The sequence below is a fragment of the Cololabis saira genome, chromosome 6, assembly GCF_033807715.1.
Source record: "Cololabis saira isolate AMF1-May2022 chromosome 6, fColSai1.1, whole genome shotgun sequence".
NCBI lineage: Eukaryota > Metazoa > Chordata > Actinopteri > Beloniformes > Belonidae > Cololabis > Cololabis saira.
In genome coordinates, this window is record NC_084592.1 from 48,012,424 (window position 1) to 48,026,585 (window position 14,162).

The following is a 14,162-nucleotide window of genomic DNA, read 5'->3' on the forward strand; positions in this document are numbered from 1 at the left end:
TGTACAACATTTTTTTCAATAAAGAAAAATAATATATCATTTTCTATTTAATGCTTTTTAAACATGTATGGTAGCAGAAATAAAGACGGGACTTATTACAGATCTCAACCATCTGGCAGATGAGGAGTCCAGCTGTTGCACTGATGAAGTCTTGTGAAGCTGAATCACTTTTACACGACTGCTGTGAAATCGACTCACTGCTTCAAAGCATTTGATGCATGGCACACCACCTCTCCAGCTTTGGAGAAGACCAGCTCACTGATGTGGCTGACGTGAGATGCTGCTGTGCCATCCTGAAAAGGTTGCAATACAAGGTGGGACACGTTCCTCAGTATCTGAGCAGGTTTCCTCCTCTGGAGAGGTCGGCTCTGCCAGATATCTTTTCACCTCTACGTGGACATCTGTGCTGGTGCTCTGGGATCTCTGGGTTGCACCTGAAACAAACAAAGACATGACAACCGGCCAACTTTATTATAAATGAGTGCTAAACTGACATTATTACTAACCGACTTGGCTGCCCAGATGGTCCCACAGGTTGTCATGATCCACCGTGATAAGATAGTGGACTTTCTTCAAACCTCGACTGACAGTCCAACTGATCTATCGGTTTTTCGGATGCATGAACTGAAGTGACCAACGCCAATCAATTAGAACACTAGTTAACTGTCCGGCTGATCATGGCCCTCCCCCCAGTATAATTACCTCTGGAGTCTCTCACGGCGGCAACAGCACATCTCAGGTGAGGCTCAATCTGAGTCGCCATGGCAACGGACACACCCATCGCACAAAGTCCACAACTATAAACGAAGGAGAGAAAAAAATCTGTCTGTCAGGAGGGAGAACTTACTGATCAAGCAGGAAATAATCGGAAATACTTTTGTCCAGAATGAACCGTCCAACTGAAGCCGAGAGATGAAGAACATGAACAGAATCATCAGTTTTATGCTTTATGGTCTGTTTTTGTGCTCCTCGGTTTTCTCTAATGATGGTGAGTAAGCAGTTAGCGCCGATATTTTTTAAAGGCCAAACATATAAAAACGTCTAATATCCAACAATTGTCAGTTTGGATATAATATACGGGTAAACATCAGTTAAATCCATAAATGTGTCTACAGTGCAAGTAAGTTGAAACTTTAGTGACGGGATTCTTCAACCGTCGACAGCAGGAGGAAGAAGCGTCTCTGGACCTGAATCAAAGTCTAAAATAACCTACATAAATGACGTAGCAAGATGTTAAAAAGGAATGAAAATCCAAGGCACTCTTCTTCAAATATAAAAAGCCTTTATTTAAATTGGCTATTTCATGTGGAAAGATTAAAAAAGTGGATTACAGCCAGTAGCAAGATGTTGGTTGGTTATTTTAAACAATTTAGCAAAAACATTGGCATAAAACTCAACAATACAAATTACAAAAAAAAATCGTAGTAATAACAAGAATAATACTAAAATGTACATTTTTATGTATTTAACTATTTTTATCAGTGTTTTGATCAGAAGTCCTTCATGTTGTTTTACTGATGTAGTGTTTAGTTTTCACCACGAGGTGGCGGTGAAGACGTCAAAATGGAGCTTGTTTGTCAGGAGGTTTGAATGTAGATTTGTTTCCGTTTGGTCGGAAAAAATGAGTCATTATACCTTTACTGGAAAAATACGAATCCTGCTCATCGATTATTTATTGGCAAGTCCAAATTGGAAAAAAATGGGATGGGATGGAAAATGAAAAGTAATAATAATAAAAATTATAACTGTCAAGATAAACAATTACAGTAAAGTTGTAAAATTGTAGTTATTTCCCTTCAGAATTAATAATTAACTCTAACTGCCAGACTGCTGTCAAAGTCCTCTTCAGAAAACCTATGAGAGCAAAGTGTTGTGTTAATAATTAAAATATGGAAGGATTAAGTCTTTAAAGTCGGACCTCGGCTCATAAAGGTTTTATATGGAAGGAGAAAATGTTTATGATTTAAAAGAAAACCACCAAAGGGAAGATGGTTGATGAAATATGAAGTCTTCTGCTGATCATCACAACTCTGGCTGCAGTAGATCAGCTGGAGGCTGTTCAAAGTTATTTTAGGACAAACATTTATTAAGAACCTTTAAATAACAAATGTGTTTTTCTTTTTTTAAACGTGTCTTCAGTCACAAGAGACGTCTGAACTCACCGGCCTGAAGAGAAGGATCTTAACAGAAATCATTGATATTTTATGTTGAGTTCATGTTTGGTAGTCAGGACGATGTGCTCGGACGTTCTGTTGTCGTTTGAATGTTTTGGTCTCTTCATCTATGTGTGTAATGATGCTATTTTAAGTTCTGGATCACATTTGTTCCTGTGTGGCTCGTTTTTTACGTTACATATCTGGATATTCTGAATTGACAGTGAAAATATTTCACATGGAAGTCGTGTTTGTTCAGATTGGAAATATATTCTTACTGGCTGATGGATAAATTATTTCTCTCAGCGATGGATGGAAACAAACGTAGAAAGAAAAGCAGAATATTTGATTTGATCAGTTGGACAACTAGTTGTTATGTTTATAACTGCATGACAATATTTTATGTAGGTAAAATAAAACCTCCATTAAAGTTCATAATTATGACCGGTCATTTTTATTCTATCAGCTTTTTTATATGCAGATATTTAATGAAGACATAACACAACTGCATGTTCCTCAAAGTGGCTGAGTTTCCTGTTAATGTCTTCTTCTGAATCTTCATCTGATGTTTCTGCAGATACACAGGTCTCCTGTCAGGTCAGCAAGACTTGTATCTTACCCTGCAGTTTCACAGCTCATGATGACGTTGTCATTCACTGGATTCAAGAGACTCCACCAGAGTCCCGGGTTCACTCCTACCATCACAAACAAGACCAACTGGGAGAGCAGCACCAGAGGTTCAGAGGAAGAACATCTCTGTTTGAGGACCAGATCTCCAGAGGAAACGCTTCCCTGCTGCTGAGAGGAGTGAAGGTTCAGGACCAGGGCAGATTTCGGTGTGACATCAGCACCGTTACTGGAAATAAGAAGAACTTCATCAAGCTGAATGTGAACGGTATGTGGAGAATAAAAACCTCAGCAGATTCAGATGTTTGAATCCATTGTTCATGTTGGTATTTTGTAATACACAGAATAAAACAGATATTTACTGTTGCAGGAACAATAAAACACAGTTTAGCAGTTTTTCCTTATTAGCATATTGTAAAGGAACATCATTAACTCACTGAGTTTGTCTCTGACATAAAATAGCTGAGACAATGTTAAAATAGCTGCTAAAGTGCTTGTTAAACTCGTAACGCAGTACTTCCAGTTGTACGTTCTTGACACGTCTGTGACTCACATTCACTTCCTGTGTTTGTAACGTACTGGAAAGACCGGGCAGACCCAAACGGATTGTGAGGGTCTGTTGGGAACGTCTGGCCGAGCCCTCTGTCAGGGACATCTTCAACTCCCACCTCCGGGAGAACTTCTCTCAGATCCAGGGGGAGGCGGGGGACATCGAGTCCAAATGGACCATGTTCTCTGCCTCCATTGTCGACGCGGCGGTTCGAAGTTGTGGACGCAAGGTCTCCGGTGCCTGTCGTGGCGGCAATCCTAGAACCCGGTGGTGGACACCGGAAGTACAGGATGCCGTCAGACTGAAGAAGGAGTCCTACCGGGCTATGTTGGCCGGTGGGACTCCTGACGCAGTAGATAGGTACCGGCAGGCCAAGCGAGCCGCAGCTCGGGCGGTCCTGGAGGCAAAAACTCGGTCTGGGAGGAGTTCGGGGAGGCCATGGAGGAAGACTTTCGGTCGGCCTCGAGGAAATTCTGGAGGACCGTTCGGCGCCTCAGAAGGGGGAAGCAGTACTCTGCCGGCACCGTTTATGGTGCTGGTGGGGAGCTGTTGACCTCAACTGGGGACATTGTCGGACGGTGGAAGGAATACTTCGAGGATCTCCTCAACCCGACTGACATGCCTTCCATTGAGGAAGCAGAGAGTGAGGACTCGGGGATGTGCTCATCCATCACCCAAGCCGAGGTCACTGAGGTAGTTCGTAAGCTCCTCAGTGGCACCGGGGGTGTATGAGATTCGACCTGAGTACCTCAAGTCTCTGGATGTCGTAGGGCTGTCTTGGTTGACACGCCTCTGCGACATCGCATGGAGGAAGGGGACAGTACCGCTGGAGTGGCAAACCGGGGTGGTGGTCCCTCTGTTTAAAAAGGGGGACCGGAGAGTGTGCTCCAACTATAGGGGGATCACACTTCTCAGCGTCCCCGGGAAAGTCTACGCCAGGGTACTGGAGAGGAGAATACGGCCGATAGTTGAACCTCGGATTCAGGAGGAACAATGCGGTTTTCGTCCCGGTAGTGGAACACTGGACCAGCTCTATACCCTCCGCAGGGTGCTCGAGGGTTCATGGGAATTTGCCCAACCAGTCTACATGTGTTTTGTGGATCTGGAGAAGGCATTTGACCGTGTCCCTCGTGCCATTCTGTGGGGGGTCAGTGAGTATGGAGTCCGGGGCCCTCTACTAAGGGCTGTCCGGTCTCTGTATGATCGAAGCAGGAGTCTGGTTCACATTGCCGGCAGTAGATCAGACTTGTTCCCGGTGCATGTTGGACTCCGGCAAGGCTGCCCTTTGTCACCGGTCCTGTTCATAATTTTTATGGACAGGATTTCTAGGCGCAGCCAGGGGCCGGAGGGGATCCGGTTTGGGAACCTCAGGATTTCATCTCTGCTTTTTGCGGATAACGTTGTCCTGGGAGCTCATCGGACCGGGACCTCCAGCATGTGCTGGGGCAGTTTGAGGCCGAGTGCGTCGCGGCAGGGATGAGAATCAGCACCTCCAAAACCGAGGCCATGGTTCTCCACCGGGAAAGGGTGGTGTGCCTTCTCCGGGTGGGTGGAGAAGTCCTGCCTCAGGTGGAGGAGTTCAAGTATCTCAGGGTCTTGTTCACGAGTGAGGGAACGATGGAGCGTGAGATTGACAGACGGATCGGTGCAGCGTCCGCAGTTATGCGGTCGATATACCAGAACATCGTGGTGAAGAGGGAGCTGAGTTGAAAGGCGAAGCTCTCGATTTACCGGTCAATCTACGCACCCACCCTCACTTATGGTCATGAACTTTGGGTAGTGACCGAAAGGACGAGATCGCGGATACAAGCGGCCGAGATGAGTTTTCCTCCGCAGGGTGGCTGGACGCTCCCTTAGAGATAGGGTGAGGAGTTCAGTCACCCGGGAGGAGCTCGGAGTCGAGCCGCTGCTCCTTCACATTGAGAGGAGTCAGCTGAGGTGGTTTGGGCATCTGTACCGGATCCTCCTGGACGCCTCCCTAGGGAGGTGTTCCAGGCATGTCCCTCCTCCCTAGGGAGGTGTTCCAGGCATGTCCCACTGGGAGGAGACCCCAGAAAGTGTCTCTGTGACGGAGGTTTTGGAGAGCAGTGATCTGCAGCTCCTACCAGACGGGGGATGTTTGAAAAGTTTGCGTACCGGGTGTGAGGATCTGCAGAGATGTTCCTAGCTCTTTTCCTGACCCTGGACCGGTACAGGTCCTGGATGGAGGGAAGGTCGGCCCCGATCATTTACTTTGAAACTTGCTTCTTCCAGTTACGACTGTTGGCCAAAGTGAAGCCATATTTATGTTTATAATGATGTTGGAAGAGTCATACATGCTTTTATAGCTACACTTCTGGATAGCTGTAATTCCTGTATGCTGGTTTAGATCAGTTAATCCTTCAACTTCAGTAAATCCAGAATGCTGCAGCTCTAAACTGGAACCAGAAAATGTGAGCATATATCTCCGGTTCTGACATCCCTCCACTGACTTCCTGTCCCTTTTAGAATAGATTTTAAGATTTTATTGCTAGTTTTTAAGGTTTTAAATGCGCTGGTACTATTTTCATCTTTATATCTCAGGGCGCAACATCCATTCAGATAGTCCTTGCAGTTCCCAGACCAAAACTCAGAGGCGACCGGGTCTCTTTAGTAGATGGTCCCATTTCTGGAACAATTTCCCTTTTTGTGAATTAGAACAACTCAAACTGTTGTTGTATTTAAATCTCTTCTATAAAGCTCATTCCTACTCGCTGGCATTAAATTCAAGTTGAGTTTTAGACCTCTTCTCTTTATATATCATCTTTAGTTGTGCTTTAACTGATATAGTTTGAGGTGGATTATTTACAGGATATTGTTTTATTTTAGCTGTAAAAGCAGTTTGGTAAACCTTGGTTGTTTTTCAGTGACATGAACAACATTAACAACTGCATATTTGTCCTCCAGCTCCAGTCCAGCACATCAACATTGAAAAGGTACAAGATAAAATCACCTGCAGCTCAGAGGGGATCTATCCTAAACCTGGACTCACCTGGACCACCAGTCCTCCATCCAGCGTGAACCTGCAGAACCCACCAACAGTCCAGCAGACTCAACAGCAGCTCTACAGCATCAGCAGCTCTCTGATACTTTCAGACGGAGATACTGACCTGGTCTACATCTGCACCGTCAGCACTCCAGCGAACAGCAGGAGATCCACTTTGCTTCGACCAGGTAGAAATATACATTTAAATGTTTATGTGGTGGCTCTCAGTGCCACAAAGACCTTAATGAGATGTTCATGTCGTCTACGAAAGCGTTTGTCCTTTATAACTGATGTTTTGGGTTTCCATCATTCCATGTCATGTTTACTGTCATTTCAGCTGTTATAAGTGGATCAGACACTCAAAGAAAAATCTCCTGCTCAACCGCCAATTATCCAATAAGATATCTCATCTGGACATTTAACCACAAAGAGATCATCCTGACACAGAGCGGAGATGAAGGGGTCTACACACCTTCAGATGGGTGGAAGCAGCACGTGATGACTGTATCAGAGACAGGAAGTCTCACTCTGAAGGATTTATCTTCAGACCAGACAGGAACATACAAATGTGAACTCAGTGATGAAGAGGAAACATACGTGAAATACACCTTTCTTCACATACCAAAAGGTAAGACAGTTAAAAGTGTTAGAGGCAAAATGAAAATAAGTTATTAAGAGTTTAGTTTTGGTCATGTCTAATGTTTAATTTGAATATTTAAAAGGAAAGAGTGCTGCCTGTTTAGTTATGTTCATGTCAAAAGTTGAACTGATGGTACGAACACCTGCATGACATCAGTCTGCTGCAGCAGGAAGTTGTCGGTGACGTAGATCATCAGAGCAACAGTCGTTGACCGTGAATCCCACAACTGCATCAATCTCCTGCTATAGATGGAGACTTTTAATGTTGCTAAATTATTCTGAATTATTTGTTTTAGTAAATAGTGGAAACATTCAAAGAACTCTCGTGTCACTGCTCAAGAACTGGTCATAAATCAATAAAGCAGATTCAAGAAACTGCACCTACAAACAGTAACAGAGAGTTGTGAAGGTTCATGTGTGCTGTGATCTGTTGAGACTCGGGTTCAAATCACTGACATCAAAAACACAGAAACGGTCATTTTAATTCTTGTTGTGTTTTTCTGTTGCAGACTGGACTGGAGTTATTGTAGGAGTGGTGGTGGGTGTGCTGCTGCTGCTGGTGGTGTTCTTGGTTACTGGAGTCGTTGGTGACAAATACATGACAAGGAGGAGGAGGAATAAAAGAGATAAAGGTAAAAATATTGTTTCATGATTTGTGTGTGTAAATACGAAGGATGCAGGATATTGAATATTTGCTAATATCTGATATGCCGGTACATTGAATGAAGTTTTTCCAGACTGTTGATACTAGTGATATATGCAGCTAAACTTCTGGTGCGATACTTGATACTGACATTAAATCTGCGTAGTAGAATTGAGATGCTCTCACCATGTCAGCTGTATTTATTTTTAATCTCAAAGAGCACAAATAGTCCCCATTTCTAATAATTCATTCCAAGTTAGTGGGCTTCCTCTGATTCACACAGTCTTGCAGTAACTTATTGAAAGTGATTATTTCAAAACCCTGGAGTCCATCTATGTTATTACAGATGATAACTTGCAGGTAACGCCACGTCTGGAAACACCAACTGGGAATTGTGTTGTGAGGTTCAATCTAGTTCACAGATCTGTAAAACCCAACATCTGTAACAGCTGTAAAAGGCTGGTTGTCCAGAGCAATAAGTTCCAGATGTTTGTTAGTGATGTCGTTGGTCGCGCTCGTACTTCCTTGCCTTTGTTATAGGAGTGATGTGTAATATGAAGCCAGAATTAAATTCATACTCCAATAAAACGGGGGCAGTACAGCTGCACCAAGTGAGTTGATCTACCCTCACGAAAGAAATGAAGGAACGAATCACTTCTGTTGTCAACTCAACGCCAGATACGTGAATCAAACTCAAAATCTGAAAATAGAAAGCACAGAATTTGTAAATAAGAAATTAAAAATCTCTGACAAGGATACAATAATTTTTCTTAGTTAAACTTTTCTTTTCTCACCATTGTTTCTAAAACCATCTCTGTGTCTGAAGTGTCTTCCTCAGTTGGTCTTTTTTTTTCTGTGGTTCTGGGTCCAAATTTTGTACCAAGCCAAGCCTGGCAAAAAATTTGATATTTAATGGTTTGCATTAATGGCCGTGGCAAATTGGCTCAACAGCGCCCCCTAGAAACTTTGTGCCTCAATACGGTTTGACGTACATGCACGAAAATCTGTACACACCTGTATCATCTCGCAACTTAAAGTAAAGTCTCTTGGCGCCATGGCCGAAACCGAACAGGAAGTCAGCCATTTTGAATTAATCGTGTAATTTTGGCGCAATTTATGCCATTCCTTCGGCAGTTAATACGGCCCGAACCGAAACGTGCACCCAGGTGTGTTATACATCAAAATGTGCGTCTCCATCCTGCGACAACACGCATTACTTTTCTCTTTCAAAAGCGTTACCGTGGCGACGCTAGACGCCAAAAAGCGGACCCCCCCTTCATCTGATTGATCTGATATTTGATAGTTCCCCAAAAGTCACCAAATTTTGCAAAAAAAAAATGTGGGTGGTGTCATCGGACTCGGTATTGAGTCCTTGACCTTCATTGGCCCTAATTAGCCCCGCCCCTTCTTCTGATTGGTTGTCCCTATTTTTTGTTATAACTTTTGAATGGTTTGACATAGAGAGTCGTGGGTGGTGTCATCGGACTCGGTTTTGATTACTTGACCTTCATTGGTGCAAATTAGCCCCGCCTCTTATTCTGATTGGTCAATATTTCATAGTTACTATTTTCGGCCATAACTTTTGAATGGTTTGACATAAAGACTCGTGGGTGGTGTCATCGGACATGGTTTTGAATCCCTTGATCATAATTGGTGTGAATTAGCCCCGCCCCTTCTTCTGATTGGTCGATATTTGATATTTCCTATTTTCTGCCGTAACTTTTGAATGGTTTGATATAAAGAGTCGTGGGTTGTGTCATCTGACTTAATTTTGAGTCCTTGACCTTAATTGGTGCAAATTGCAAGGGCCCGTTCATCGCTGCTTGCAGCCTTAATTAGGGCCCGAGCACCTTCAGTGCGAAGGCCCTATTGTATCTGTAGGAATTTTTTTCTTTCTTTCTTTCTTTTTTCTTTCTTCTGACAAAAGGAGGGCCTTTTTCCCCCCCTCAACGTGCCTAAAAAGTCACCAAATTTTGCACCAAGCCAGGCCTGGCGAAAAATTTGATATTTCATGGTTTGCATTAATGGGCGTGGCCTAACGGCTCAACAGCGCCCCCTTGAAAACGTTGTGCCTCAAGCCCTACGATACGGTTTGACGTACATGCACGAAAATCGGTACACACCTGTATAATGGCGCAACTTAAAGAAAAGTCTCTTGGCGTCATGCCCGAAACCGAACAGGATGTTGGCCATTTTGAATTAATCGTGTCATTTTGGTGAAATTCATGCCATTCCTTCGGCAGTTAATACGGCCCCAACCGTAACGTGCACCCAGGTGTTATACATCAAAATGTGCGTCTCCATCCTCCGACACCACGCATTACTTTTCTCTTTTCAAAAGCGTTACCGTGGCGACGCTAGACGCCAGAAAAGCGCGCCAACCCTTCATCTGATTGGTTCAGACAGAAAAAACTTTGTGCCTCAAGCCCCAAAATACGGTTTGACGTACATGAACGGAAATCGGTACACACCTGTATCATGTCGCAACTTAAAGAAAAGTCTTTTGGCGCCATGGCCGAAATCGAACAGGAAGTCGGCCATTTTGAACATTATGATTTAATCACGTAATTTTGGAGCAATATATGCCATTCCTTCGAGAATTAATACGGCCCGAACCAAATCGTGAACCCAGATGTGTTATACATCAAAATGTGCGTCTCCCTCCTGCGACTACGCGCATTACTTTTCTCTTTCAAAAGTGTTACCGTGGCGACGCTAGACGCCAAAAAGCACTCCCCCCCTTCATCTGATTGGTCCATATTTGATAGTTCCCCAAAAGGCACCAAATTTGGCATGCAAGCCAGGCCTGGCGATAAATTTGATATTTAATGGTTTGCATTAATGGGCGTGGCAAAATGGCTAAACAGCGCCCCCCGGAAAACTTTGTGCCTCAAGCCCCACAATACGGTTTGACGTACATGCACGAAAATCGGTACACACCTGTATCATGGCGCAACTTAAAGAAAAGTCTCTTGGCGCCATGGCCGAAACCGAACAGGAAGTCGGCATGCAAGCCAGGCCTGGTGATAAATTTTATATTTCATGGTTTGCATTAATGGGCGTGGCCTAATGGCTCAACAGCGCCCCCTAGAATACTTTTCTCTGCCATAACTTTTGAATGGTTTGACATAAAGAGTCGTGGGTGGTGTCATGGGACTCGGTATTGAGTTCTTGACCATGATTGGTGAAAATTAGCCCCGCCCCTTCACTTCATTGGTTGTCCCTATTTCCTTCTATAACGTTTGAATGGTTCTACATAGAGAGTCGTGGGTGGTGTCATCAGACTATGTATGGAGTCCTTGACCTTCATTGGCTTGAATTAGCCCCGCCCCTTCTTCTTATTGGTTGTCCCTTTTTTCTGTTATAACTTTTGAATGGTTTGACATAGAGAGTCGTGGGTGGTGTCACCGGAATCGGTATTGAGTCCTTGAGCTTCCTTGGCGTGAATTAGCCCTGCCCCTTCTTCTGATTAGCTAAGTCAACCACATGTATGTTAGACCCCATCCCGACTCGACTATTCAAACATATTTTTTCTCTTATTGGGACGACAATACTGGACCAAATTAACCTATCCCTAAGTTTAGGATATGTACCACAGGTTTTCAAAGTGGCAGTAATTAAACCTTTAATTAAAAAACCTTCTCTTGACCCAGACACCTTAGCTAATTATAGACCAATTTCCAACCTTCCATTTGTATCTAAAATTCTGGAAAAGGCAGTTTCAAGCCAGCTATGTGACTATTTGTATAGAAATGATCTGTTTGAAGTCTTTCAGTCAGGGTTCAGAATGCATCATAGCACAGAGACAGCACTGGTTCGAGTCACGAATGACCTCCTTATGGCCTCAGATAAGGGATTAGTTTCCATATTGGTTCTACTGGACCTCAGTGCTGCTTTTGACACTATAGATCATGGCATTTTACTGCACAGGTTAGAGCATGTTGTTGGGATTAAAGGGACAGCTCTACGTTGGTTTAAATCATATCTATCTGACAGGTTCCAGTTTGTTCATGTACATGAGGTTTCTTCAGAACAGTCAAGGGTCTGTTATGGTGTTCCGCAGGGTTCAGTGCTAGGACCAATCTTGTTCAGTTTATACATGCAGCCATTGGGAAGTATAATCCAGAATCACGGCATACACTTTCATTGTTATGCTGATGATACGCACCTCTACTTGTCTATGAAGCCGGATGAAACAGAACCGTTAGTTAAACTTCAGGCATGTCTTAGGGACATCAAGGACTGGATGTCCAGAAATTTCTTGCTTCTAAATTTAGATAAAACAGAGGTTATCATTCTTGGTCCAGAGCATCTAAGGAAGGGATTAGATGGTGTTGCGATGGCTTCCAGTGCAACTGTGAGAAACCTTGGTGTTATTTTTGATCAGGATTTGTCGTTTAAACCATATGTCAATCAGGTTTGTAAAATAGCATTTTTCCATCTCCGTAATATTGCAAAGATTAGGAAAATCCTCTCGCAGAGTGATGCAGAAAAACTAGTTCATGCGTTTGTATCTTCTAGACTAGATTTCTGTAATGTGTTGTTAGCTGGATGTCCAAGTAATTTGCTGAATAGGCTCCAGCTGATCCAGAATGCAGCAGCACGAGTGCTGACAGGAATCAGCAGGAGAGACCTCGTCTCTCCAGTGTTAGCGTCGCTCCATTGGTTACCTGTAAAATTCAGAATCCAATTTAAAATTTTATTACTTGTGTATAAAGCCCAAAACGGCTTAGCTCCGCATTATTTGCAAGACCTGATAGTGCCTTATGTTCCTGGCAGAGCTCTCCGCTCTCAGAGTGCAGGTTTACTCGTAGTTCCTAGAGTATCCAAATGTAGATTTGGAGGGCGGGCGTTCTGCTATCAGGCACCACTACTATGGAACCAACTTCCAATCTGGGTTAAGGAGGCTGACACCACCTCCACCTTTAAAACTAAACTTAAAACATTTCTGTTTAGTAAAGCCTATAGTTAGTGTTTAGTAAACCTCTATCTGGTGTTGGTAAATCTCTAGGTAGTGTAAACTTTAGTGTGTCAGAGTCATTCCTGTAGTTTCTTGTGCTGGCCCCCCCTTCTCCTCCCTTTTCTCTCTTTTGTCCATGTTGCAGCATCCTTTGCCGGACACCGGAACCTGCAGCGTGGGAGTGAGAGGGGCAGGGTAACGGGCCGGGCAGGCGGGGGAGAGGTTTGTCCGTCGAGACTCCTCTCCCTGGCCCTGCCCCTTCTCAAACCTTTCCCCGACCCTGCACCCCAACCTGGGACTTGATGATTGGGCCGGAGCTTCGGGAGCTGCATGCTGGCCTGCGGTCCCCACCCCTGGTCATCCCGTTGCTGCTTCCACCAGCCTGCTGTGCTGCTGCCGTCCCTGACCCACCAGTCTGGCCCTCGGCAGGAGGGTCCCCCCTTATGAGCCTGGTCCTGCTCAAGGTTTCTTCCCTCCTAAAGGGGAGGTTTTCCTTGCCACTGTTTGGCTTAAGGTTTTTCTCCCACTGGGGGAGTTTTTGCCTGCCATTGTTTATGTAATAACTGCTCGGGGGTCATGTTCTGGGTATGGGTCTCTGGAAAGCGTCTAGAGACAACTTTTGTTGTATTAGACGCTATATAAATAAAATTGAATTGAAATTGAATTGATTGGTTCTCCCTATTTTCTGCTATAACTTTTGAATCGTTTGACATAGAGAGTCGTGGATGGTGTCATCAGACTCGGTATTGAGTCCTTGACCATAATTAGTTAAAATTAGCCCCGCCCCTTCTTCTGATTGGTTGTCCCTATTTTCTGCTATAACTTTTGAATGGTTTGACATAGAGAGTCATGGGTGGTGTCATCAGATTCTTTATAGAGTCCTTGACCTTCATTGGCCTGAATTAGCCCCGCCCCTTCTTCTGATTGGTTGTACCTTTTTTCTGCTATAACTTTTGAATGGTTTGACATAGGAAGTCGTGGGTGGTGTCGTTTCTGATATGCTTATGGGGGGCGGTGGCCATGAGTGCGAGGGCCTGTTCATCGCTGCTTGCAACTTTAATTTTTTTTATTGTTATTGTTGATTTATATTTTCAGAGGAGGTTCTGGATCAGTTGGGCATGGATGAGTACGACTCAACAGAAGGGGTTAAACAGAGAGAGAGAAAGAGACTGATGTCGGCTAGGAAGGAGTGCAGAGTTCGGTGAGTCCCAATGTGATCAATAACACAATCAGTCTGTGTAGATTAACAGTTTAGTTCCTTTAATATTGTTTTTTGTCGTCAAAATGAGAACTTTTATAGCCAGATGTGTTTGTTTATTCTGGGTCACCTCAACTCAACCAGAGGTTCATATTTCAAATACTTGTATAGTAAAGGCCCCAAAGTCATGTGAGGCGTCTCTTTGACAAGTGAGGCACTTAGGTGTGTATGTGTATATATATATATATATATATATATATATATATATATATATATATATATATATATATATATATATATATATATATATATATATATATATATATATACAGGGTGCGATTTGTGAAAAAACCAGAGGGGGGGATAATTTTGAGAAATATTTTTATTC

The 14,162-nt window shown here is 43.7% G+C and overlaps 1 protein-coding gene across 1 annotated transcript in view; it reads left to right on the top strand.

The window, feature by feature from the left end:
* The first annotated feature begins 218 nt into the window (after nt 1–218).
* LOC133445652 (uncharacterized) overlaps nt 219–14,162 on the top strand; it is a 42,906-nt gene continuing 28,962 nt past the window's right edge. The window contains exons 1-6 of the mRNA XM_061722976.1: nt 219–361; nt 2,780–3,048; nt 6,256–6,522; nt 6,672–6,962; nt 7,483–7,605; nt 13,672–13,777. Of these exons, the coding sequence (XP_061578960.1) occupies nt 219–361; nt 2,780–3,048; nt 6,256–6,522; nt 6,672–6,962; nt 7,483–7,605; nt 13,672–13,777 (1,199 nt within the window). The remainder of the gene's footprint in view (nt 362–2,779; nt 3,049–6,255; nt 6,523–6,671; nt 6,963–7,482; nt 7,606–13,671; nt 13,778–14,162) is intronic.